The 25,632-nt window shown below is 34.0% G+C and overlaps 3 protein-coding genes, 4 non-coding genes and 1 pseudogene across 10 annotated transcripts; 7 read left to right on the top strand and 1 right to left on the bottom strand.

Moving 5' to 3' along the window:
• The first annotated feature begins 3,124 nt into the window (after positions 1 to 3,124).
• LOC100819190 (scarecrow-like protein 13) lies at positions 3,125 to 7,079 on the top strand. Its single transcript, XM_003546144.5, has 2 exons — positions 3,125 to 3,362; positions 4,898 to 7,079. The coding sequence occupies exon 2, from the start codon at positions 5,128 to 5,130 to the stop codon at positions 6,784 to 6,786; it is 1,659 nt and encodes a 552-aa protein (XP_003546192.1). The 5' UTR covers positions 3,125 to 3,362; positions 4,898 to 5,127; the 3' UTR covers positions 6,787 to 7,079.
• A 1,283-nt stretch (positions 7,080 to 8,362) lies between these two features.
• On the top strand, positions 8,363 to 11,929 carry LOC100810286 (uncharacterized). Of its 4 annotated transcripts, none has more exons than XM_041009991.1 (6): positions 8,363 to 8,630; positions 9,630 to 10,087; positions 10,334 to 10,519; positions 10,633 to 10,821; positions 10,949 to 11,034; positions 11,677 to 11,929. In XM_041009991.1, the coding sequence occupies exons 2-4, from the start codon at positions 9,748 to 9,750 to the stop codon at positions 10,785 to 10,787; spliced, it is 681 nt and encodes a 226-aa protein (XP_040865925.1). In that variant the 5' UTR covers positions 8,363 to 8,630; positions 9,630 to 9,747; the 3' UTR covers positions 10,788 to 10,821; positions 10,949 to 11,034; positions 11,677 to 11,929. The 4 variants fall into 4 exon arrangements, with proteins under 4 accessions (XP_040865925.1, XP_025981473.1, XP_040865924.1 ...); XM_026125688.2 differs by lacking the exon at positions 8,363 to 8,630 and adding an exon at positions 9,019 to 9,261; XM_041009990.1 differs by lacking the exon at positions 8,363 to 8,630 and adding an exon at positions 9,019 to 9,261 and having other exon boundaries at positions 9,601 to 10,087.
• Positions 11,930 to 13,115: 1,186 nt separating this feature from the next.
• Positions 13,116 to 13,207, top strand: LOC112999675 (small nucleolar RNA SNORD96 family). The gene has a single exon (XR_003264885.1). It is a non-coding gene; the product is annotated as a small nucleolar RNA SNORD96 family (small nucleolar RNA).
• A 245-nt stretch (positions 13,208 to 13,452) lies between these two features.
• On the top strand, positions 13,453 to 13,557 carry LOC112999661 (small nucleolar RNA snoR109). Its single transcript, XR_003264871.1, has one exon. It is a non-coding gene; the product is annotated as a small nucleolar RNA snoR109 (small nucleolar RNA).
• Positions 13,558 to 13,915: 358 nt separating this feature from the next.
• On the top strand, positions 13,916 to 14,004 carry LOC112999676 (small nucleolar RNA SNORD96 family). The gene has a single exon (XR_003264886.1). It is a non-coding gene; the product is annotated as a small nucleolar RNA SNORD96 family (small nucleolar RNA).
• Positions 14,005 to 14,742: 738 nt separating this feature from the next.
• On the bottom strand, positions 14,743 to 18,160 carry LOC100809756 (thymidine kinase a). The gene is made up of 4 exons (XM_003547233.4): positions 17,735 to 18,160; positions 15,909 to 16,053; positions 15,572 to 15,693; positions 14,743 to 15,366 (listed from the first exon to the last, which is right to left on the bottom strand). Exons 1-4 carry the CDS (start codon positions 18,049 to 18,051, stop codon positions 15,111 to 15,113), a joined length of 840 nt encoding a protein of 279 aa, XP_003547281.1. The 5' UTR covers positions 18,052 to 18,160; the 3' UTR covers positions 14,743 to 15,110.
• Positions 18,161 to 18,489: 329 nt separating this feature from the next.
• Positions 18,490 to 18,570, top strand: TRNAL-CAG (transfer RNA leucine (anticodon CAG)). Its single transcript has one exon. It is a non-coding gene; the product is annotated as a tRNA-Leu (tRNA).
• Positions 18,571 to 19,885: 1,315 nt separating this feature from the next.
• Positions 19,886 to 23,097, top strand: LOC100809218 (inositol transporter 4-like; annotated as a pseudogene).
• The last annotated feature ends 2,535 nt before the right edge of the window (positions 23,098 to 25,632 follow it).

The raw sequence follows: 25,632 nt of genomic DNA, 5'->3' as shown, positions 1-25,632 counted from the left end.
AGTTTTTAGTTTTATTACTTTCAATTATTTTATAGTTTTAATTTTTTTAAACTACTCAAAAAGTAGTTTCTAAGAAGTGTTTTTTTTTTATAAAAGAAAAGAAAAATATTTGTGAACATGTTTTTCGAAATAGTTTTCTCTTCTCAATACATCAACATTAAAAATAGTCTTGACGGTGACCACTATTGTTGTTGTTATTTAAAGTATATTTCATAAAAATAAGAAAATTAAATATGCCCACATATAAATAATTGGAAATAAAAATATTAGCTAGATGGAAAAAACTGCCACATTTTGAAATTAACAGATATAAAAATTGAAAAAAAAAATGTAACTACTAACTTATAAAATATGCACTACTTCAATTAATTTTTTTACAGACAAATAAATAATATGTTAATATAAGAGTACCAAAGGTACCATAGAGATAGAGATAGACAACCAATTCCCGTCACATGTTAGAAATTATAATATCAAGTTATTGAATAAAATATCACTAAACCCGAGGATCCAACAAAAAAGAAAGTTACATATCAAGCCAATAACATTCTCACCCATTGAAATCACACCCCAACCCAACTAATAAACCAAGATTATGAATTCCCTCCTTTGGATTAACATTCAAAATTTGAAATTCCTTGGAGAGTGGCAATTCCCTCTGCACTTCTTCCTCATTCCTGTCACAAAGATATCTTTTTGTCTCTACCAAACCCTACCAACATTGATATTTGCACCCCACCTTCTACTCTTGTCTCAACCCCTTTCACCTACAACACCATCGAGTACTCATCTCCTTGTATCTTCACCCTCTGCCTTCGTCTTTCACCTCAATCTCTCCTTTCCCCAAGACAAAACTCCCACCCATGAAGAATGAGCTTCTCCTCCTCTTCCATCACTAATTGCTTGATCACACCCTCGTCACTCATCACCTTCGACTTCATGGTCTATCTCATCACACTACTTCAATTAGTATGTTAAATCAGAGCTGTTAAGCTAGTGGCTTAAAAAACAACTTGACCAAACACTTATTTTTTGGTTTAGTACGATAGTCGACTAATTTTTAAGTTACCTAATTATTAACCTAAAGAGGTCATGCGATATATTTGAAAAGAAAGTAAATTAAAAGAAATTTTAACCCTCAAAAGAAAAGGCAAAGGATAGACACCTGGGTGAGAGTGCTTACCTTACCACTCAAACCAAGCCAAATTTACGCTTCTTTAAGTTTGTTTGTACTTGTTATCTTAAACAGTCATTCTTTTATCTCTTTCAGTCAAATACGAAATATCTCATTAAGTAATAATTAATGATACAAATACAATATTACATATGTTTGTCATATACGAATCATATAATGATATAAAAGAGTGGAAAAACTTCTGTTCAATAATGGTACTAACCAATAGCATTATAATAATTAAGGAGGGCTTGAAAAAAAAATTATATTTGTATTTTTATCTTTACAAATGATTATAAAATAGTATCTTATTATCATTATTTTTAAATAATTATACTGATATATATATATATATTTAAGTAATTACACACACACACATATAAATATAAATATTTGAAAATAAAAGGATTTTCATAATAATTTATAAAAAAAAAATAATAAAAAACATTTCTTATCAGCAAGTTATTGTTTCAATTAATTAACGTTAAAATTAGGCTGTCAAAATTGAACTTCTAACTCCAAATTTATGAATGAATTGATGGACACAAACTTGACATCACGGATGATATCAATATTTTCAAATTGTTTTCCTTTTCACGATAAAATAATGGTTTTCCAATCTGCTGCTTTTGGATGGATAGTACGCGAGATCTCTTGGATCAAGCCTCCTTTTAATAATCACGGATCCACGCTTTTAATTAGTAAGGCTGGTCCCGGGATTCAATGTTAGTATCATTTTAGGATTGGATTAACTTTAATTAAAGGTTAAAAAAGTATTATAATTTGATTAAATTTAATTAAGTTGGATTAGATTGACTTCTTGTACCAAAAACAATTGATTTTGTCAAAAATTGTAAATAAACTCAAGTTGAACTTGATTAGAAGTTAAATCAATATATTTACAATTTTAAATTTTCGAAAAGGAAACAATTCTTTAAAAAATAGTTGTGCTTGAACAATTCTTTAAGAGAGGAAATTTCGTATCATATATAAGGTGATAAGGTGTGCTTGAAAGAGTTATGGAAAGTTTATTTAAGTTTATCAAAATATATTATAGTTTAATTATATGATTCTATTAATATTTATATATAGTTTATTTTTAAGTCTCTTTTCTAGTGTACTTGATGATGATTCAATTCGACCAAGTACACAGTTTAATACTCGATTGGATAATGTTGGATTGCTCTTGAATCTTGATGATTCAACTCAACTAAGTATTCAAATTAACCCAGTACCTTTTTTTTACAACAAAAGGGTATAATTTTCTCGGTAAATTATACATTTGAGATAAGTTACATGCATTAAAATAGAAACTTAAAATTAAGTTGATTATTAATTTATGTCTTGTATAAACTTCATTTCAAAATTAAATTATTTTTTTTATCTCCTACATCTTAAAGTAAGTAGTAAATAATTTTTAACTTCATTCCCGCTTTCAACATGATTTCCATGATTTTGGACTCTCTTTTAAATTTGTTTCTTCTTAACTTCCGAAACGTGTGTCCAGTCCACACGCTAAATGAAATCAACAATCATTAATGAGTTTTGAAATAGTAACCGTAATAGTAATCGCTTACAGATTAATAAAACACTATGCGAGGTTAAAAAAAGTCAGCAACAAGATAAGGTACATATATGAACATTTTTTTTCCCTTTGTTTTTTAATGTATTAGTGTGAATGTGAGACTGCGAGTAAAAGAACGGTTTGTCTGATAAATGATAATTACTCGGAGAACCTACTTTACTCGGAGTCGGAGAAGAACCTTCAATAGTTCTATTGATTTTTCTATGCTCTGTTCTATTCCATATCTTTCTGGTGGCTGTTGCTAACTCTGAAACCGAGTGGCACTGTGACATGCCGGTCCCACGTTAAGGGTCATCACGTAATTATATTTCATTCATAAGGGCAATTCTTAATTAGCATGCATTTATTTATTATAAATTTATATGTCCTATGATGATATGATGTAATATGTAACATTAAAATCACAGAAACAACGCTCACTGATTACCAATCCATCGTTTTTTGGACTCCTCATTCACACAAGGCTAAACTAAACTAAACACCTCTCTCTGCAAAACAAAACAAAACAAAGTTACTCTCTTCCTTCCCACGAATCTCTGCCACATAGCACATAACACTGAACATATCAACCTAAGACCTGCCTCTGATTCTGAGTAACAAAAGGTACGTTCTGTCCTTTCTCTATGGTTGATGAGTTGAGATGAGATGGGTTTGTGTTGTTGGCAACATATATTATTTACGTGGTGTTTTCTTTCTGTTCTTGTTGTTGGACTCTGCTAATGGTTTTGTTTGAGCCTTTGAGGACCATGTTTGACTATAGAATTAATCTGGGTTTCTGTTAGAATCTGCTGAAACATCGGTTTCTATTTTCAAAAGTCAAAATTTTCGGGTCTGATTTGTTGTTGGAAGACATGTTTCTTGTATCTCGAGCTTATTGGTTCCATTTCTTTGACATGGAGGTTGTGGGTGTGCTTGGACCGTGTTTGGGTTGATTTTGTTCTAACATATGGCTTTTGGAGCATTGTTATTTGTGTTCTGGTGTTTTACTGATTTTTCTTGCCGACTTTGTTAATACAAAAAAAACAAGAGAAAAAACTAAAAACTACTTTCTCTTTATTTTGGGCTTTTGGCAGTTACCCTTTTTCTCTCTCCTAAAACTTTGTAGAATTTACATTTTTTTTCTTGGAATATATGAATTTTTATTTTATCTCTAGCAATAATTATGCTTGTTTCATATTTCCTTTGTTAATGACTTTCAATTTTGAGAGTCCTTATGTTCTGTAAAGTGAATTACGTGATAGTCTATAAGCTCAAAGTTATTTCTCAGGAAAAAGGAATGAAACTTGTTTTTGCTTCTTGCTTTGTGCTTTTGGTTGCCAAACTCTTCTCTGATCTCTAATTACATAAACTATTATAAGTTTTACTAGTGGATGATTTTTTTAAAGGTATTGCTAATTAACATCTATAAGATATTAGAGTTTTGACAGCAACACCTTGTTACATGAAAGAAATTCTAATTGGAGTGCGCATCTGTTTGCCCTTATCTTTTTCCCTTTCTTTTGACCCTTTCTAAATTTGACTCACATTGAGTTTGCATCTCGTGATTTCTAGAGCACCTGAATGGTCTTTCCCTTTTTCTATAATTCTCTTTCCCTTCCTTTGCCTTGTGGTAGAGAACTTCTAAAACAGAAATAAAATATAATCTTCTTAGTTTTTTTCCCTTTCTTTTGCACCTCTAGAAATTGTGCTACCCTTCCCAAGTCATCATGATCACAAGGTTGGGATATGTTGTGGGCATGCTATAATTAAATTTTTCTATTGTGGTATATTGTATTACATGATTCAATACAAACAAACATATCCTTGACTTGTTATTTGAGTATGAAAAGACAAGTGAGTAATTAAAACTACTCTCTTCCATAGTGATGGAGTCCTTGCTTCCTTTCATTTTTTGTGTTCCAATTGTGCCATCAGTGTTTGTGCTGGTGGATGCTAGCATGATTTTAGATTTTTTTCTCTCTATATAGAACCTCCTCAGTGGCCTGAAATGTTTGTATTATAGATTGTATCAGCATCATATTTCCAAGTTTGAATGTACTTTTATCTACTACATCTTCATTTTATCAGATCTTGCTTTGGCAGACTGTTAAAATTTTAATTAACATTTAACTTCATTGACACTTTATTCTATTATGCAGGCTTTGGCTCTTTTAACACATTGGTGAACCTTTGTACACAACACTTTTGCTCATATCTAAAGCATCCTAGCAGCTTAAAAAAGGGAGACTAACCATCCAGAAAAACTGTATGGTAGAGCTTTATGCATTTGATGAAAGGGTGACCAGGAACTGCTAGGAATACAATTACAAAGTTTGACCACTCATTGTTCTGATAACTTTTCTCCACTAAGTAAATAATTTCTTTTTAGATGCAAACTTCTCAGAAGCACCCAACTTCAGCTGGTATCCATTTATACCACCAGCCTGCACAAGATATTGATCCCTACACTCATTACCAAATACTACAAAGCAATTCATGCCATGAAATCCATGATAATAGCAGCAGCCAGGGAACCACTATTTCTTTTGAAACCAGCAAGGATCAATACTTTACCCTTGAATCATCCCCAGTAATCAATGATCTCATAGGTTGTGATTCTCCTTCCTATGCTAGTGTGTCATCTAATAGGAGTCCTTTTTCTCCACAAGCTTCTCATTCATACCATTCTGACCAGCATCAGTCATCAGACAACACATATGGATCACCAACAAGTTCACACTCTACTGCTGATGACAGCTACGAATTGAAGAACAAGCTTAGAGAACTCGAGATTTCGTTGTTGGGGCCTGATTCAGACATTGTTGACAGTTGCCACTGCTCCTACAAGGGTGGTTGCCACGGAGCATCTCCAATGGCTAAATACAATTGGGATCAGATTGTGGAAATGATTCCAAAATTAAACTTGAAAGAAGTCCTCATTCGGTGTGCACAAGCCGTGGCTGATGATGATATTGAAACAGCAGTGGGATTTATGAACAATGTATTGGCAAAGATGGTATCAGTTGGGGGTGATCCAATTCAGAGGTTAGGTGCTTACATGTTGGAGGGTCTAAGAGCAAGGTTGGAGTCTTCAGGGAGCATAATCTACAAAGCCTTGAAATGTGAACAACCAACAAGCAATGATCTCATGACTTACATGCACATCCTGTACCAGATTTGCCCATATTGGAAGTTTGCTTACACATCTGCAAATGCTGTCATTGGAGAAGCAATGCTAAATGAATCAAGAATTCGCATAATTGACTTCCAAATTGCACAGGGGACTCAGTGGTTGTTGCTTATTCAGGCTCTTGCATCTCGTCCAGGTGGACCACCTTTCGTTCACGTAACCGGTGTTGATGATTCCCAATCATTTCATGCAAGGGGTGGAGGACTTCACATTGTAGGGAAACGCCTCTCAGATTATGCCAAATCTTGTGGAGTGCCATTTGAGTTCCACAGTGCTGCAATGTGTGGAAGTGAGGTTGAACTAGAAAACCTTGTAATTCAACCAGGGGAAGCACTAGTTGTGAACTTCCCTTTTGTTTTGCACCACATGCCAGATGAGAGTGTGAGCACAGAGAACCACAGAGACAGGCTATTGAGATTGGTCAAAAGCTTGTCACCCAAGGTTGTGACACTTGTTGAGCAAGAATCCAACACCAACACTTCTCCCTTTTTCCAAAGGTTTGCTGAGACCTTGAGTTACTACACTGCTATGTTTGAGTCCATAGATGTGGCCCTCCCCAGAGATGATAAGCAAAGGATCAATGCAGAACAACACTGCGTGGCTCGCGACATTGTTAACATGGTAGCTTGTGAGGGGGATGAGAGGGTGGAAAGGCATGAACTCTTGGGGAAGTGGAGGTCAAGATTTTCAATGGCTGGTTTTGCACCATGCCCTTTGAGTTCCTTAGTCACGGATGCAGTTAGAAATATGTTGAATGAATTCAATGAAAATTATAGGCTCGAATATAGAGATGGTGCTCTCTATCTAGGATGGAAGAATAGAGCTATGTGTACCTCTTCTGCTTGGAGATGTTACTGACTCATTGTCATAGCCTCATAGGTATATGTATATTTTCCTCCTTGTTAATTTCTTCCCTTTTTTGGACACTTAGTCATTATTCAGTCGTATCTTCAGTTTCTCAATAGAACTAGCTAGTTAGAGACTTAGCTTTCTTCCAACGTGTATCCTTTACCTTTTGTGGGTTCAGCTGAGTCTTTTAACATTTTTGTACATTTCAATGCTACATAGAAGGTAAGAGAAAACCTCAGTTATTGACTTACCCTCTTCTGCAACTTTTTGAGTTCAATATAGTAGTTACTTACTTACTTTGAGATGAGGTGGTAACTCATTTTATTCACAACTTTATTTCCTTTTCCTTTTTTTTTTTTACATGAATCTTTAAAAGCTAAAGCTTTAATAGTACTACTGTTTGCTTTAAAGAAGAAAAGGAACAAGATCTTAACGAAAGAGAGACACAACTTGTTTTGTTAAAAGGAGAAAGACGAGGAGGAGAAATAAATATTATAGTATAATATTATATATTTAGAATAATCAAATAAAGCCATTGAGTTAATTAAGGATAATTTAATTTAATTAGTGTAAAAGTTACTCTCCCTACCAAATGTTCCAATTTTAGAGGAGAGTCAAAATTAATTGGGGAGGGATTTTAATTTTCCTCCCCTTTCCTTCAAAATTTTGAACTAAACAACATAAATTTATAAAAATCCCTACCTCCAACCAAACACTATATTTAAAGTACATGCATGGATCACAAGGGTTTGGTCTGTACTATTTTCCTTTGCTATTTTAAATTCAGAAAACAGCGAGTAGAATATTATTGAGCACGTTGCGACAAATTAATTAATGTAAACTGTTACAATAATGTAAATAGTCATTAATATATGCTGAAAAACATGATAGAATCCAAAGAGAAAAGATCCATTAAGAGGGATTGAAAAAAATCAGTAAATTTTATTATTAATTGAAATGAGAAAGATGAATAAATGAGGATAAATGAATCCAATGTGTGGCCCAAATGAAACAGGACATGAATTCTATAAATAAGGTATTCGGATGAAAAACAAGGGATTAAAATGTGACTTATCATAAATACTTTGCGTCAAAAAAAGCTAAATGAACCTTATATTCAAGGGGAATTAACTAACTCCTAATCAAGCAATGTTAATTGCGTAGCTAATTAATTGTAACTAATTAGTCAATCTTTTCAATCATATTTTTTGTATCCGCAAAATATATGTGACACATTCAGAGATATAACCCTCCATGTTTGTTCCGGTTACATGAGCACGGACATATGATCCTTAGTACTGGGCTCTCCAACAAATATGTTATCTCTAACATGTTAATATTTAAATTTATTTGAATATCTTATTTATTGATAAATAATTAATTATCTATAACCCCACACATTATCTATAAGCAATTTTTTATCTCTACCATTATCTATAAGCTCACACATTATCTACAAAGGTAAAACATCTATAAACAAATGTTTATCTCTAACATTATCTATAAGCTCCGAGCTATTATCTAGAAGCCTGAAATTATATGCAAAAAGCTGCAACAATCCCTACAAATAAGGATCGACAATCACCCTCAACTAATATAAATACAAAACTCCTCTATGCTATTTCATCACACACTCAACACACAAGCAGTAGCAAGCTTGTGTCTCTTTCACTCATATGAGTTTTACTTAAATTTATACTTGCTTATTTCTCTTCACTCATATTTGATTTGAGTGTCCGAGTGATTTGTTTTACAGGTCTCCTTCCCGTGAAAGATATATTTCCAAGCCAACGTGTGAAGCCTGAGACCCACTCAATCAAGTCCACCTTAACGTGTCACCCTTCCAGATTTTGGTAAGATCATCATCTAATTTCTGTAAAAAGATACTCGTGTAGAAACCTTGTTATGCAAAACTCATGAACAGCCGGTTAATATATGATAAGTCGTGCGTGATATACTACCTGAATACTTTTCCAAAGTTTTAACAAATTCTATTTTATTATATAAGGTAGATAATAATCTTTTGAAAGAAAAAAACAATACGTTACTTAAAAAGCCGATGTTAAATTAAGAATTTGTCATGCAAAAACGTAAAGGATGTCGTGATTCGTTTTTTTGGCATGTAAAACGAAATTAAATAATCCCTTTTTTTTCGGGTTTGCTACTAAATTTAAACTAAATAACAGTCATATTGATTACAAGGCATACCTTATATAGAAGCGACCACACCGTTAAGTGTCAATCACTGATTTGGCAAATTCTCCATTGAACCGTTATTATGGGACGCAGAAGCAAGGGAGGTCCACGAACCTTAGTCATGCAAATCTCAAGCAAAAAAAGAAGAAAAAGACTAATTAATTAAATAAAGATTTATTTTCTTTTATCATTTGCATCCCGCGTTTCATTTCATTTTAATGCATTTTATGTAACACACAAATAGCTTCCCTCTGTATCCCTAGTATTAATTCATATCTGCAGTGACAGGTAAGAAAATGTCTTCTTTCCCAATCTTCATTTGCCAAATCCACACATACTCACCCTTTTCAAGTATATAAGTATATTATTACTATTAGCCTTCTAAATAAAGAATGATCCTTGAAACTTTAATGTTCAATTTTCATAAATGAACCTCTTGTTATTTCATATTTGATACTACCAGTTTTAGCTTAAACACCATTATCATCATCTGGGATTTAGCTGGATTTCCATGAATTTCTAATTTGATTAGAGGCTTTACATTTAAGGATTCCATCCATATGAAATGTGCTGCATAATATAAGTTTCATCTTGATTCAGAATTCCTGTTCCTTGTTTTTTGGTTAGGAAAGCACATAACTGTCAATGTTTTGTAGAGGGTCAACAATTGTTATTCATCCAAAAAGATAAAAGAAAAAAAGTGGGGTGTTAAGAAGAGAGGTTATAAGGGTGAGTGAGCATCCAGGAGTTTCCAGAGAGAGGAGAATTAAGAGAATGCAGAGAGAGCAAGAGAGGGAGAGGAGGCGCATCCGTGACAGGCAGAGGAGACAATCAATGACTCGAGAACAAAGGGAAAGACATCTTGCAAGACGCCGCAGAAACTATCAGCTTCGAAGACAAAGAGCTGCAAATGCTCAAATTCCATATTCTCCTGTTCCTCAACTTCAACTTCTAGAATCAAGTGCAGGTGAAGCCAGTACCAGTGATGAGCTTCAAGTTGTCACTTCTTCTACCTTTCTAGACTATGGAGTCCTTTCTCAAGGCATTGTTTCCCCTCATCATGGCCTCAACCAAGGACAAGAAACATTACATTTTGGAACCAAAGTTCTTGAAGGTGAATTTTTCTTATTTTCACAAATGGAAATTATAAATCAAGATCAGACAACTACACAAGAATGGTCAAGATTATAAGTTAGCTGTTGATGTTCACATGATCACTTAAAAAACTTACGTGCATTTTTTTTAATCTTGATTATTCAATTCGGATCTAATAGTTAATATATATATTCCTTTCTTTTCAAGTTAGACGAGTTTATGCTTCTTTTTTTCCTTATGGTGTAAATTGTAATGCAACCAATAGGATCATCACTTCCGTTGGAAACTCTAGTTTATAAACCAGCCAATTCACCAAGGAGGATGCGTCTGAATCATATTAAAGGTCTTATGCGAAACCGGACACATTCAATAGATGATCCTGCTGTTACTCACCAGTTGGCAGCAGAGTTGATAGCTAAGGAAGATCAAGATGTATCACTTGGTAATTTTGGTGAGTTGTGTTATTTGATTAAAGAGAAATGTCCAAGAAAATATTTTTAGTGGAAAAATATGTTGTTGGCAACTTTGATTATTATTAGTTTGATTGTCCTAAAAATAATTCAGGAAGCACACCAAAATCCATGCGTTTGAACTGTGTGAAGCGTCTTGCCCGGTCAAAAAATTCTCCTCCCAAAGAGACTGCAGATCAAAAAGACCTTAAATTGCCACCAGAAGGAATTCAAGTACTTGGTAACGAGAGCTTCATAGCCTCTAACTAACTTTCTGAAATGAAGCCAAATAGTTCACTCAAAGGTACATTACAAACTGTTGCATATCTATGAATGTAATTGATACATACAGAAAAACTAATTATGTCTGTGGATTAAGTAAGTCATTTTTACTTTGTTTTCGCTAAAAATAATCACATCATGAATTTCAGGTAAATGCCTATCAAGTCTTTTGAGGAATGTGAGTTAGCATAGCAATTTCCAGTGGACACTGACAGAATATTCTTATTGAATAAATGTGAGTTTGCAGTGACATGTTGAAGATTTTTTGCTGATTTATCTCCATTTTATTATTTGAAATGCCATTTTTATTATGACATGAATGAAGAGTTTGTGGTTGGTTTTGACTTTTGATAACAGCTAACTTGCATTTAAGCGTCACATACACACACAAAAATTTACATTGGAAGGAAATGACTGCACTATGGTGGAGTGAATAGTGATAATCATTAATCAACGTCAACATTATGATAATTCTCCAGTATACATTCCTTTATATTTTATTGCGTCTAGCTGGTAGATGATGGCAGATCTTACTAGACTGATTTCTATATTTCTTTACATGTTAGTATATTTAGATAAGTACTAGATGAACTGCTTTCCTTGTCCTTCTTTTTACATTTCCTTTTTCATAAAGCTGAGATTGGTTCCCAATTATAGTGTTCACTGTAAAGAATTTCACCAATTGAGCCAATTGACATCTTTTCACATTATATAATAAATATACTTTACACCCTGTTGATGTTACGAATCTTAATCATTATCTTTCTTTTCTTTTCTTTTTTTCCGTTACTATCCAGCAATTGCATTATCAAGCATCAGCATTCATATACTTAGTTTAACTAGTAATTTCTTAATTCATTTTTGCCCCAATGAATAGGATGGAGAAAGCACGCGGGTAGCAAGAGATTGAAAATTTGGTTCTTGAAGATCAGCACCTTGGTGAACTGGATGGGGAAAAGAATCTTTCTAATACTTGGTCTTTAGCCTACAAAGATTTTAAAATACATAGTTTAAAAAATTAATTATTTACTCATGCTAGATTTCTCAGTCTGTTATTTCATTTAACTGTCCATTTATTTTCCCCATTTTCTTGTATACGACACTACCGAATAATTTGTGGTTTAAGAAAATGATGAGTATAATTATTACGTGTTTCACATTAGATAATTGATTCTAAGTTTAAAATTAATTTTAAATAAATGTTATATGTTTGATATAGTATTATAAAAGGGTTTGATTTAATTATAAGTTGAACCTTTGGATGTTGAACATCCTTTCAAGTGAAGAATCATAGATTAATTTTTTTGAAATACACAAATTCATTTAAAGAGTTTACCTTTTCACCATAAATAAATAAATTTAGTATTTATTTCTTTTAACAAATGTTCTTTTATATACACAATTTTTATTTGTTTCATTTTACAGCGCCTATGCACCCATTCTTAAAGAGTTTAATTTCTTGCTCTATTATCTTATCATATGATCCTATTAGAAGTAGAAGATGTTCTGGTGGATCCTCACACACAGAAAAAGATTATATTCAGTTTGATATGGGTTAAGTGACGTAGTTTTTTTTTAAAAGCTTCCAATTCTTCCAATAAGATTAAATTGATTAGTTAAAGGCTTAAAACTATTTAAATTTGATTAAACCAAATGTAAACTTTTGTTTGATGAATTGCGATTCATTTGGATATTCAAAAAATTAAAAGGGTTATGCTCAATTAAAATTAAAGATTTACCAATGAAGTTCAACACAATTGATAGATAGATAGTTGAATCCTATAAATATATTGTTGATTTCTAGTGGGAAGCCATTCAGTCCCGAAAGATGGTATTTTGGTGATTGATATCATCATCGGCTACATTTCGGTTTTAGAATAATAACACAAAGGAAAGAATGAGCTTTGATTCTTCACCTGATTTCTAATGGGAAGCTTTGAGAACAGAGAGGCGTGGCCCATGGGAAACATTAAAATAATTGGAAATATATTTTTATATAATAATAATAATAATAATAATAATAATAATAATAAAGGGAAGTGAAAATAACAATTTTTTTTTCAACTGAGTTATTGGACATAATAAAGCAACAAAGAGGGTGTGGCCCATAGGCCCAAATCAGCAAAGTCTAGCATCTATAAAAAAAATCTAACGCTAACAGCAAAAAGCAAACATAAACATAGCAAGAGAAACCCTCTTTTTAAACCTAGTTTTCACTGTGGTGCCGCCTCTCTGTTCTCAAAGCTTCCCATTAGAAATTAGGTGAAGAATCAAAGCTCATTCTTTCCTTTGTGTTTTTATTCTAAAACCGAAATGTAGCCAATGATGATATCAATCACCAAAATACCATCTTTCGGGACTGAATGGCTTGTTTGCCTTGCTGTTATTATTCTGCAATTCTGAGGCTGCTTGCAATTTTAGTTGTTATTATTATTTGATTAAGATATAAGTCTTTGGTGTTGTGAAAATGGCTTTTGATTTTGTGATTTAAAAAGTCTTGAATTTGTTGTGGGCAAACTCTTGTTTGTGTTTTCATAATGGTCCCAATCGAAAACGTTGGTTAGTTGATATTGGTGTTCTTGTGGTGAGGCTACATGTACCAAGGGAAGGGTTTCAGCAAAAAAGTGTACCCTTGATCTTGAATGTGCCATAGTGGCTGTAGCTATATCAATTCTATTACAGAAGCTAACTGGCCGGTTGTTGTGATATCCTTTTGGGGTCTCTGTCATCAAATCTGCTTACCGAGCTTCTCACATTCACTCTCTTCCTCTTGAAGTTCTTTTCTTTTTGTTTTGTTTGACCCTTTGGGGTTTGTGCTGAGAAGGGGAGAAGAGGAAAATAAGCCTACGATTTCGCTTTTTTCAGAGACCCTTCTCTTACATTGAACACTCAAATGGGTCACTTTCCAGGCAATCTGCTTTGATATTCCAGCAGTTTGCGTCTATGAGTGCCTACAGACACAATACTGCTTTATTATAGATTTTTTTTCCTTACCTTTGCTAAAGTTGAAATTCCTATGTGTGAATCATATATATTTTAATATTCTAAGCTTAACTTTGATTGCTAGTGTGTGTCCAACTTTTTTCATTTGTCTGTCCAAATGACAGTATAGCCACCTGCCAATGATGATAACATTTACCATAACCATCTTTCGGGACTGAATGGCTTTGTTATGCCTTGATGTTATTCTGCAATTCTGAGGTCTTGGCTATAGAAGTTTTATATTGTTCTCTCTGATTTTATTAATTGAAAATAATCATTTTTGTTACGAGGCTTATCGATTTCTCATGACCTGCTATCGTTTTGTTTTTGTTAACCTTGGTTTTATATAGTTTGCAATGATAGTGAGTGCCTGAAGAGAATCTTTGAAAGAGGAGTCGTGGAAGGGAAAGGTGATGAAAATATAAATGTATCTTTAAACTGAGAAGAATGTCACGATAACATCCTTGGTTTTATCATATAAATTAACAAAAAAAAAACTGAAAAATGTCACGAAAATAGTGTTTCATGATACTTAAAATTAATACGATTAGTAAATAAAATTGATGAATGACCAATTTATTCTATCAGAACCATCCTAGAGGACCAAATAAAACTTCCCTCATCTACCAGGATGTCACTTTAACCATCACTAATTAAAGAAAAAATTAAAATCGATTAATATTTTAATAACCCAAATAAATAATTGCATCAGAAATGGCCTTAAAAGTGCAGCTATGCAGCAGTTCTTTGATATCTGAAACAATCAGGCAGAAGCACAAGACCCTGAAAGGACCAAGTACTAGGAGGTTAGGTGTTCACCGATTCTCAGAACAAGAAAAACAAACTGCTATTGACTAATCCAACCCTGAAGTTTTGTACTTCAGTACTCCTTGAAAGCCATATAGAAGTGTCCAGTCAATTTGGATTTCCTTCACATTCACAGGTATAATAAAAGCAGCGATGTTGAACACGGGAAGATTGAAACTGGGATAGCAGTGACAATAGAGTGGTAGAGATTACTCAAGTGGTGCAGCACGAATAAATTGTTATTTTCAGATTGATTAATCCACATTTATATAGTCCCAAGCTGCACCAACCTCACAATCTAAACACAACATACATCAATGGTTTCATCTTAAAATTTGAATTGGGAAGAAGGGCGTTATATACTCCTCCCTGGCCCTCGTCTCTTCTCTGAGCTATTTGATCCACATTGACATGCTTACTTGAAAAATAATCTACTAGTTTCTTTCAATATATAGATATGGGACAACCATGAATAAACACTAGACAGGCAGGCAGGCAACCTGCTAAGAAATGTGGACCAATTCATGTATGGGAGCCACATTCAACCTTCTTAGATTCAAGGACATGCCTTGTGGCTTCCATGGCTACCTGTCCACTAGCATAGTGCTGCCGACACACTGGCATGTAGACATCAACACCACCAATCAGCTCAATCTGCTTATCCTGTGTCTTCCTCAGGGTAAAGCAAGCACGCTTCCCACATATTTCACATCTAGCAGTTAACTTGGTTACTGAATCAGCAAGGGGAATTATATCAAGGACGGAACCAAAGCTCCTCCTGCCAGTAAATGTAGAAACACTTTCAGCATGGACTCGATAATGTAAAATTCAACCATAACCTACTGGTAAAACCCCTATTAACACAAGAATAAACAAATAGAACTTATATGGAACAAGTCAAGCTTGTGTTATGACAAAACATCTGAAAGTATGGCTTCATTGCAACCCTACCAAAAAAAAATAATTTTAAAACTTAGTATTACCTCAAATAGTTACCATCTAGTCCTGCAACTATTACTGTTTTTCCATCATGATCAGCAGCTTGACGACAGAATTCATATAGGTCGTCAAAGAATTGAGCTTCATCAATACCAATCACATCCAGCTGTCATCATCAATAAATTGAGGGTCAACAAAATGCAGGAAGTAAACTAGTATACCTTGGAGGGGAAGGGGGAAAAATAAAATCATCAACAGTCATGCATCACACAAACCAATCATATAATTACCAATTAGAATCCATGTATACAACTACACATTGAATTTTCTGTGGTATAAATGATAAATAAATACAAGTTACAGAACTTCAAACTACAATACCTTCTCATAAGCATCCATTCCAAACTTCTGCTTGAATGATGATAAGTTTGCCAGTGCCCAACATGGTAATTTTGCACCATCGTGTGTAACAATTGAGTCTAATCCATATCTTGTATCTTTGCTTGATTTAATTATTGCTACATTTCTGCATCAAAGAAACATAAAATTAAAATATGCATCTCATGAATCATGTTATTGCCAAACCATTTAGTGAGTTTCCTGAAAGATAAACAAATATAACAATCAGGAACTTGCTATACATCCAGAGTCATCCCAGCAACATAAGCTTCACATATCAGTCTATCAGTATTCACATCCAGAATTAACTTTCCTTGCTTTCCAAAAGATGAAAGTAAGGAACCATTTGTTTCCAACCACTAGGTGTGACTCAATTGGAAAATTGAGCTCAAGGTGAGCAGACTTTAATGCAGTATAGGAATTCAAAACCCACCAAAGCACCTTATGCTCAGAGCCAAGCAAGCAGGTTAAAGATACATTATAGGTATTCAAAACCCACCAAAGCACCTTAAGCTCAGGGCCAAGACAACATTCCAATGCTTGGGGAGAGATTAGACTCATACCCAAAGGATGTGGACCAGCAATCCTGCTGTGACCAGGCTCCTTTGTAGCCCTAACCTCCTTAACATTGTCCCAGAACCCAGAGGAGGCATAAGCATTGCCAAGGCAACATAATATCCAGCATCTACACGTTTAAATTTAAAATACTTCTTAAATGTAATTTTTAACATGTCTAAGTCACCATTAATGTTGCAAGCCCCAAGGCACCCCATATCACTGAGTGCTCTTTACAAAGTGACTCGAGAACAAATCATAAGCCTCTTTTAAGTTCCCAGCATGCACTATAAGGTCAACATTGGTGCCTAATGTTTAGCTTGTGGCATAGTTTCATACTCTTTAATCATTGATTGAAAATACCTATGCCTTTCGCCAACCAAAACTGTAAGAAAAGTAACATAATTTGGTTTAAAATCTTCAGATATCTTTGAAAACAATCTAAAACCTCCACCCCTTATACTATTTCCAGAATAAGCGTTCCTGCAGCATCAGAGAATAAGAACCAATCCCATTGGGAACAAGAGCCCAATTACCTTCTCCAACCTTTGAGATATACACTATGAAGCACAGACACCTCTCTTATACGAAGTGTCGCTGCCGTGTTGGACACATTTCCAATACTGACAAATCCCAACACTTGTTGGGCACTTCTTATTAGGTGTCTAATTCAAAAATTACTTTTTTGTTGGCTTAATACTTAAGCCATCATCTATACACAATTAATATACTTGGAAAATAATAGAAGGTTGGTTTAAAAAGATGAATATACCATCAATTTAGATACTTTGTTATATGTTACTCACATTTCATTTCATTAGAATCTATGTTTGTGTGTGTGTGCAGTGTTCCCGTGTCTTATATTTTAGAGATTAGTTGTGTCGTCCTTGCTTCATAGGATATACACAGACCTCCCAAGAGGCCAAGACCTTACTCAAGTTGGGGTCTTTTCTGCAAGGCTTGACCTCAAAGTTGACAATATCTGACCAGTGAATATGGCATTGCACAGAAAAAGCCTTTCCAAGTCAAAGCACAAAACAATAATGACTTTGGGAATCAATAGTTGCAAGCATGATGCCCCTATAACCGTAAATGCATCTAGCCATGGCCCATGACAAACTACACTCAACAACCAATTAATCAAGCAGATAAATTAAGATAAGCAAAAATAAACAAACAAATAACCACTTCAGGTGAAAGGGTTTTGTTCTGTTAATAAGAAAACTAAAGATAAAGAGAGAAGAAGGGTTGACCTGCCGTTGGCGGTTTCTGACTGAATCCGACGAAGGAGCGAGGTGGTTTTTCCGGCGAACATGGGCCCCACAATGACGTGAATCTCGCCGGAGGGAGGCGGCGAGGGCTCCGTTTGCAAGCTTCGATTTTGAATGGCGCAAATGAAATTATTGGACGAAAAGGGTGGTGGGTTGAGGCGGAGGAGACGATTGGGGATTCGACGCGGGTTGCTGCGGAAAGAGAATCGAGTTGTGGATTGAGAAGGAAGTGAGAACAGAGCAAAAGGAGAGGCTTTGGGAGATAAAGCTGAGAACTTTGGGTTCAGAAGAGACTTCATAGCGTGGAAGGGGTTTAACGGTTTTGCAACTGGGAACAGAGATTTTGCATTTTATGCACTGAGTTGGAGGGAAATCTTGGGGGAACCACACTGACACACTGCTATATTTTAACTCAAGTTGTAATATTTTTAGGGTGAGCAAAGCATTCATGAAAATTAAAGAAAAATAATGAAATTCGTCTAAAAAATTAATACGGAGATAAATTAATTCTATTAAAGTGTAATATTTAATAATTAATTTCATCATAAATTATATTTTTTTAATTAATTTAATATTAAATTATATGTAAAATTAATTTATCGCATAGGGCTAAATTTAAAATTTTCAAATAAATTTACTGTCATTTCACAATTTTAATATTTAATCGAGAATTAATTTTGATTGGTTAAAACCAGATTTTTGGTTAATTAAATGTTATAGCCAAGTCTTCATTATATGTCAAGATGGCCGAGTTGGTCTAAGGCGCCAGTTTCAGGTACTGGTCCGAAAGGGCATGGGTTCGAATCCCATTCTTGACAATACTGTACCATTTATATTTTCTTATACCACACAGCCCCATAATAATTACATCATATTTAATTCATTTTTTTGTCAATGCCTTTGCGTCTTTTTAGATTTCACATTTTAGAGCTCATGGCCTTATTTAAAATAATAATAATAAGTACCTTGATCCGAGCAATGGGTTGGATTAAGTTAATATGTACGTTTACACTAAAATGATTATCAAATCAAAATAAAAAAGGCACCAAATGTTGTTGTAAGATTAACAAATAGTAATTGTGTTTATTGAATTGAAAGTGATTAGGCTATTTGGACATTTCACCATTTTCAACATTTTATGAATATTTTTTATTTCTTTTTATTTATGTTTTTTTATCATATCATATCACCTATTATATTTATATATTTTTTAAATTAACTATTAGTAACATGAATTAGTAACATGAATTAGTTGAAAGTATTTTATAATTAGAAACGAAAGAAATATATTTTTCCTATCGAGATAGAAAATTGTACTATCAAGAATAACAATAATAATTTGTACATTCTCTTGTGATTTTTACACTAAATATTTTTTCTTTTAGTTTTTTAATCAATTTACCAAGACATTAATTAACAAGAACATTTCTATTTACTTCAACATCACGTTAATGTAAACATGTCTCCTTTAGAAATATATTGTTGTAGCTTCTATGTCATTTAGATAGTTTGAAGCATTTTGGGTATCGGATGATGATATACACTTTGACATTAAGATAAAAAAAAAATTATTCTTTATTTATATATAAATTATGACAAATGTTAACTACTGTTTTTACAACATGTTAAAAAATTAAAACAATAAATATTTTTATTAAAATCCGTAAAATTTTATTGTTGATAATTTTTTTATAATTTTAATATTAAATATTTTTTTCTTTTAATTCTTTAATCAACATCTAAAAAAATTATTAACAAGACTGTTAGACATAATTTATAATGCAGCAGGCATATTATTAGGCACAAATCCAATAAACACATACATACGGTGGTTCTAAAAAATTACTATAGTATGAATTTCCGTAAGATTGCCACCTGGGGGGAAAGAGTGCAGAATTGACAATGTTCTTTAGGAAACTATGGAATTCACAGTTGCAATTCATGAACACGCCATGTGGGTCCAACACATCTTACTTGGATTCAGAGAAGTTTCACATGCGTTTTAGGGTCATTAATTATTAATAATTAATTTGACATGAAAACCATGTTCTTCTTCTTTAGTTTTACTTGTTCCATTTTGAGTTTTTGACACACACTTCACTTCCATGCATCTGTAACCTTTCAAGCTTCAAGATGGAGGAAAGGGTAGCAAGCAAGACCGAGTTCACAGAATGCTGGCGCAGAACAACTGAGTCACCTTACATCATGCGCCTTGCTTTATCTGCTGGCATAGGAGGCCTCCTCTTTGGTTATGATACAGGTCATACAAATACAAGCCTTGTTCAATTCACTTTTATTCTGTGTTTTGTTGAATATTTGTAAAAATGATTTTACAAAATTTATTTGGTTCGAATTGATATTGAAGTGAAGCAATTTATGTTTAAATGCTCGAGTTACATCCTTGATTTTGAAGTAAGTTAGTAGTCATATTTAGTCTAAATTTTTCTTATCCAACACGTAAGTTACACAAAATTATTTCAACTCAATCATCAATTTTGTACTTGAAATAATTCTTTTGACTTTTGACCAAACCCGTGAATATTAGTCTAAAATCATGTCAGTTGATGTTTCAATGTGATTTTACATTACTCATTGCAAAACCAAACATGCACCAAGTGTTTATTAGAGATGTTGATGTTGTGATCACATTGAATGACATTTATTTTTGACAAAATTACTCGCATATAGGGGTGATTTCTAGGGCTTTGTTATACATCCGTGATGATTTTGACCAAGTTGACAAGAAAACATGCTCCAAGTAAGTTTGTTTTGCTTTCTTCCATTTGGAACTAAGGGGGTGGGGGGCATTGATTTTTTTTTTTTATCCAATGTTCTGCAGGAAACCATTGTGAGTGTGGCTGTTGCTGGAGCTGTAATTGGTGTGCATTTGGAGGGTGGATGAATGACAAACTAGGGAGAAAGGGAACTATTTTGGTGGCTGATGTTGTATTCTTTATTGGTGCTTTGGTTATGGCCATTGCTCCTGCTCCATGGGTCATCATACTTGGAAGAGTGTTTGTTGGTTTGGGAGTAGGAATGGCATCTATGACAGCCCCTCTATACATCTCTGAAGCTTCCCCGGCTAAGATCAGAGGTGCTTTAGTCAGTATCAATGCTTTTCTCATCACTGGTGGCCAGTTTCTGTCTTACCTCATCAATTTGGCATTCACCAAGGTACATGCATATGCAAGATTGGAAGGCTTGTAGTTATTTGAAGTTCATTAACTTGAATGGTGTATATAAACACTTAATAAAGTGATTGTTTTCTTGTCATCAATTTGATTTGTTTCAGGCTCCTGGAAGCTGGCGTTGGATGCTTGGGGTGGCAGGAGTTCCCGCTGTGATACAGTTTGTGTCAATGTTGTCCCTCCCTGAATCACCTAGATGGCTCTATAGACAGGTAGTAATGCTGTTTGTCATGCATCATATTTTCCCTGCCATGCCAATGAAAATTGAGTTTTTCGTGCATTCTTTTTGACAGATTCTTAATACACTAAAAAACTTGTTCTGTTCGTGACGAAATATTTGCTTAAATATGTTTGTTGGGTGGCTGTGTTTTGATGTCTTAAGCATAATTAAAAATTTACGATGGAACCTGTCTTTCATTAACTTCTCTTACAGATTAAATTCATAATTCGGTCCGTGTACAAGTTACTACTTTTTTTTTTTTTTCTGTAGTGCCTACATAAAAAAGAAATCTCTACATGAAAAGAAAGTTTACAAGTCAGTTGTTTGCCAAAGTTATAACTTAATAAGAATAAAACAAAAATGGTGTTAAATATAAGAATAAATTTTAATTTAACGTACCTAACTTAACAAAATCTAATATCATCATGTTTGAAACTTTGACAAACGAAAGGGATTGATTTAATAAACATTTTTCAATGTAGGAACTAGAATGTTAGTTTTATTGTACAGACTAAAAGATATGGTGTTGAGTTAAGGGCCATGTTTAGAGTGTATCTGGTTTTTTGTAATACAAATTTCCAAACATGCAAACCAAAAAGTGATAACTAGTTATTTCTTAACAAATGTATATTATGCTCTATCCCAGCTAAAAAAACAAACTTTATCTTTTTTATATCTCACATTCACATTGCATAATGTTAAGGTTAATTATTTCTGAGCGTTCTCAGTTGCTATATATATTTAGCTGCGATGTGTGTATAAAGTGCAACTAAATTGTTACCTTTACATAGGAGTCTTTTAAATTGCATTGAACGTGACTTCATTTCTAACTTTGAATGATTAACATAAAACACAAATAAGTCCATAGTTTTCTTTTTTTGTAAGACTTGACTCTATAGATATCAGTGTTTTATTTCATGGCTCCATTTGTGAATGATCAAAGAGTAACGTCTTAATTTTTCACAAATATACTGTCTAAACAATCCTTTAGTCAGCTTTATGGCTTTTTTTTGGCTCATCTGCTATCGATCACAACAACAAAATATTATCCACAAGGGAAGGTCAGCTATATAAATCACATGATACCATTAAATTTGGTTAAAAACACTGCCTATGTTTTCATCGTCGGTCCCAAGCTCTGGTTAAGGAGGGTGTTGTTAGCCTCTTGGCAATTATCATAAAATTTGCAGATATACTGAACATGAATCACTCTTTTGACTACTCTCCTACCCCGTTAAAAAAATCGTTTTTGGAGTCTATTTCATGTCCACTATTTAATTTCTTTTCCCCAGAACAAGGAAGAGGAGGCAAAGTACATTCTGTCAAAAATCTATCGTCCAAGTGAAGTTGAAGACGAAATGAGAGCCATGCAAGAATCAATTGAAACTGAGAGGGAAGAGGAAGGTTTGATTGGGCATAGTCTAGCACAGAAACTGAAGAATGCCTTGGCTAATGTTGTAGTTCGAAGAGCGCTCTACGCAGGCATCACTGTCCAAGTGGCTCAACAGTTTGTTGGCATCAATACTGTCATGTATTACAGTCCAACCATAGTTCAGTTTGCTGGAATTGACTCCAACTCCACAGCTCTTGCCCTTTCTCTGGTTACTTCTGGATTGAACGCTGTTGGCTCTATCTTGAGCAAGGTTTTCAGTGATAGATATGGAAGGAGAAAGTTGATGCTCATATCCATGATTGGAATCATTGTTTGCCTCATAATGTTAAGTGTTACATTCAACCAAGCAGCTCATCATGCTCCTGCCATTAGTAACCAGGATACCCTTAGCTTTGGTGCTAACTCTACATGCCGGGCTTACACAAAGGCCCCAAATTTCTCCTCATGGAACTGCATGCATTGTTTGCAAGTGGACTGTGCCTTTTGTGCCAGTAGCAAGCGTGATGTAAGTGTTACTAAAGATTTGAGTTTACTTTTGATATAGTGTTAGTATAAAGTTTTTCACACAATCAACCAATTAGATATCATCCTAAACAAGTAAACATAGATCCTAAACTAGTAAACATAGAAATTATTACAAAAGTCAACAATCTTATCATACGTGACAATTTATGTTTGAAAACTCATTGAGAGGTAAGAAATCATGTATGATATGTGGAAGTTATAACTATTAACTTCTCAGCACCAGGTTAGCAACTGAATTCCGAACATTCTCACCATTGGGAATTACGAAAAGATAGGAGCGGAGAGAAAAATCCTTTTTATCCTAACTTTTTCTTTTCCCGTAGAAACCTAAAATTGTCTGAGTAAAACTATGATCATAAACTCGTTAATCGTTGGATTATTGTGAAATTTTGATATGTGGTTCAAGATTCATTTTCGCACATCTTCACCGTTGGGATTTGCAAAATATTGTTTGTGGAGGGATAAATACTCATCGCACATAGACAGTGGAATAAAGACTTCAATTCTTTCTCCTTCTCTCTAACGTTTAGGAATCCTATCAAAGCAAAAAATTTAAGGAATAAATTGCTAGAGATGCCGCTATTGCTGCCGAAACACACGTGAGCCGGCTTAGAGGTCAGGGATGAGTTTATCGCAATTGAAGTTAGAATGAACATGTGTAGAGATCCTTAGAGGATTAAATTGGGGTTTATTTTGAGATGTTTATTGAATTATAATTTTTCCTTTAAGATTATAAATACAATATTGTTATGTTTTACGTACCAATTGATGTTCTTATGAGAATTGATTGATAAATTTGAGTGTTCTTGATGTTTTTATGTTTTGACCTATGATTTTGATATAATTGTGCGAAATTATTTGGGGGATTTTACTCCCCATGTTGTGATAAACCTTTTGTATGAATTGTTATATTGAGATTATGAAATTTTGATTCAAATCGTGAGTATGTGATAAATTGAACCTGTGATTAAAGGTAAAATGCATGTATTGAGTTGTGAGCTATAAACTGTGCAATCATACAATTGTAAGACCCTTTAAGGGCGACGAGTATTGTGATGAGATCCACTATGGGAACCCGACGAGTTAAAATGATTTTGAAAACAATTGAATAGTTGTGTGTATTGCATAGTTCATAGGTAAGTGTATATTATTCATGAGGTGTGATAACGTGTTAAATTGAGATTATACCATTGTGATTGAGATCGAGTGTATGTGATAAATTGAGTATGTATGTCATTGATATGTTGTGTGCATTGAGTTATGAACTATGAATTGTACAATCGCACGACTATAAGACCCTTTAAGGGCGACGAGTTAAGGCGCGATGATTATTGTGATGAGAACCACTATGAAGACCCGACAAGTTTAATCACAAGCACAACGAGATAAAACTATTTTGAGAACAATTGAGGAGTCGTGTGTTTTGTACAGTTCATAGATAGAGTCTGTGTGCTAAAATGTTTTCTGGGTTGAACCTGAATCAGGAGGGAGAGACCTTGACGGACTCTTCGGAGTGTAAGCCTTGGGAGTAAATACACCCGGTTTACGTGCTCCTTTAAGCTTACGTCGATCCCACATGGTTGGAGCATTTTCGCAAAACAGTGTGACCCTGACTGGTCTCCCTATAATTTTATCTAGTGAGAGTGACCTGACTTACTAGTGTGTGGTTTGTCTTGTCATGTACTCTTAGGTGCCCGACGAGATTTTTCACTAACATGGTATCACATTGCATATAGGATTGAGTCTTAGTGTATATGTTGCATAACGCTTGTGTATTGATTGATATTGATTGACTTGGTGATATTGTGCTTTGATCCTTGAGTACGTGAATGTTGTGAAAATGAATGAGACGTGTTGTGTTGTGATGTGATGTTGGGCAACAAAGTGATGAAATGACATGAGCTATGTTTGAGTAAGTTTTATTTTGTTTATATGATATTTATACTTACATGTTGTCTTTTTTCTCTCCATTAGTTAGGAATGTGATAACTCACTCCCCGTGTGCTATTTGTGTTTAGATCCTGTGATGATCTCGAATTTTGTGTTCCTGGAAGTAGATGGTTAGGTGAATGACTATGAAGAACCTCATGCTAGAGGACATGACAACACAATACTCTGATAGGATGTGACATTGGGGTATAGATTTCTATATTTATTGCATGAAGTCTTGAATGACCTTGTTTTGAGCCGAGATAATTTATTATTTATTTGGACAAATTTTATTATGATGTTAGAAAAGTGAATGTGAGTCTTTTACCCTCTTTAAAGACTTGTACTTAAATATGTTTTAAAAACTTCTAATTAAATCTGATTCTTTATTCCTTTTATTATTAATACATATATACTCTCCTGGAATGGGAATTGTGCCTTGGGTTCTAAACTCTGAGATTTATCCATTGAGATCCAGAGGTCTTGGTGGGGGTATAGCAACAGTTTCCAATTTTGTGCCTGAAACCAAAGGTCTTCAGTTCGAGGAGGTCGGCTCTGTCATGTCTTTTGTTGGGGGGGGGAGGGGGGAGCCCATGACTGGATTTCATAAAAATAAACTTATGTA

This window comes from Glycine max, chromosome 15 (assembly GCF_000004515.6).
Source record: "Glycine max cultivar Williams 82 chromosome 15, Glycine_max_v4.0, whole genome shotgun sequence".
NCBI classification, from domain to species: domain Eukaryota; kingdom Viridiplantae; phylum Streptophyta; class Magnoliopsida; order Fabales; family Fabaceae; genus Glycine; species Glycine max.
This window is presented reverse-complemented; position numbering and strand designations above follow the sequence as displayed.

Coding starts and splice junctions, on each gene's coding strand:
- LOC100810286 (XM_041009991.1), top strand. CDS start 9,748: ATGCAGAGAGAGCAAGAGAGGGAGAGGAGGCGCATCCGTGACAGGCAG. Junction 10,088..10,333: donor TGGAACCAAAGTTCTTGAAG/GTGAATTTTTCT, acceptor TGCAACCAATAG/GATCATCACTTCCGTTGGAA. Junction 10,520..10,632: donor TGTATCACTTGGTAATTTTG/GTGAGTTGTGTT, acceptor AAAATAATTCAG/GAAGCACACCAAAATCCATG.
- LOC100819190 (XM_003546144.5), top strand. CDS start 5,128: ATGCAAACTTCTCAGAAGCACCCAACTTCAGCTGGTATCCATTTATAC.
- LOC100809756 (XM_003547233.4), bottom strand. CDS start 18,051: ATGAAGTCTCTTCTGAACCCAAAGTTCTCAGCTTTATCTCCCAAAGCC. Junction 16,054..17,734: donor TCAGAAACCGCCAACGGCAG/GTCAACCCTTCT, acceptor TCTTTGATGCAG/AAATGTAGCAATAATTAAAT. Junction 15,694..15,908: donor GAATGGATGCTTATGAGAAG/GTATTGTAGTTT, acceptor TGATGATGACAG/CTGGATGTGATTGGTATTGA.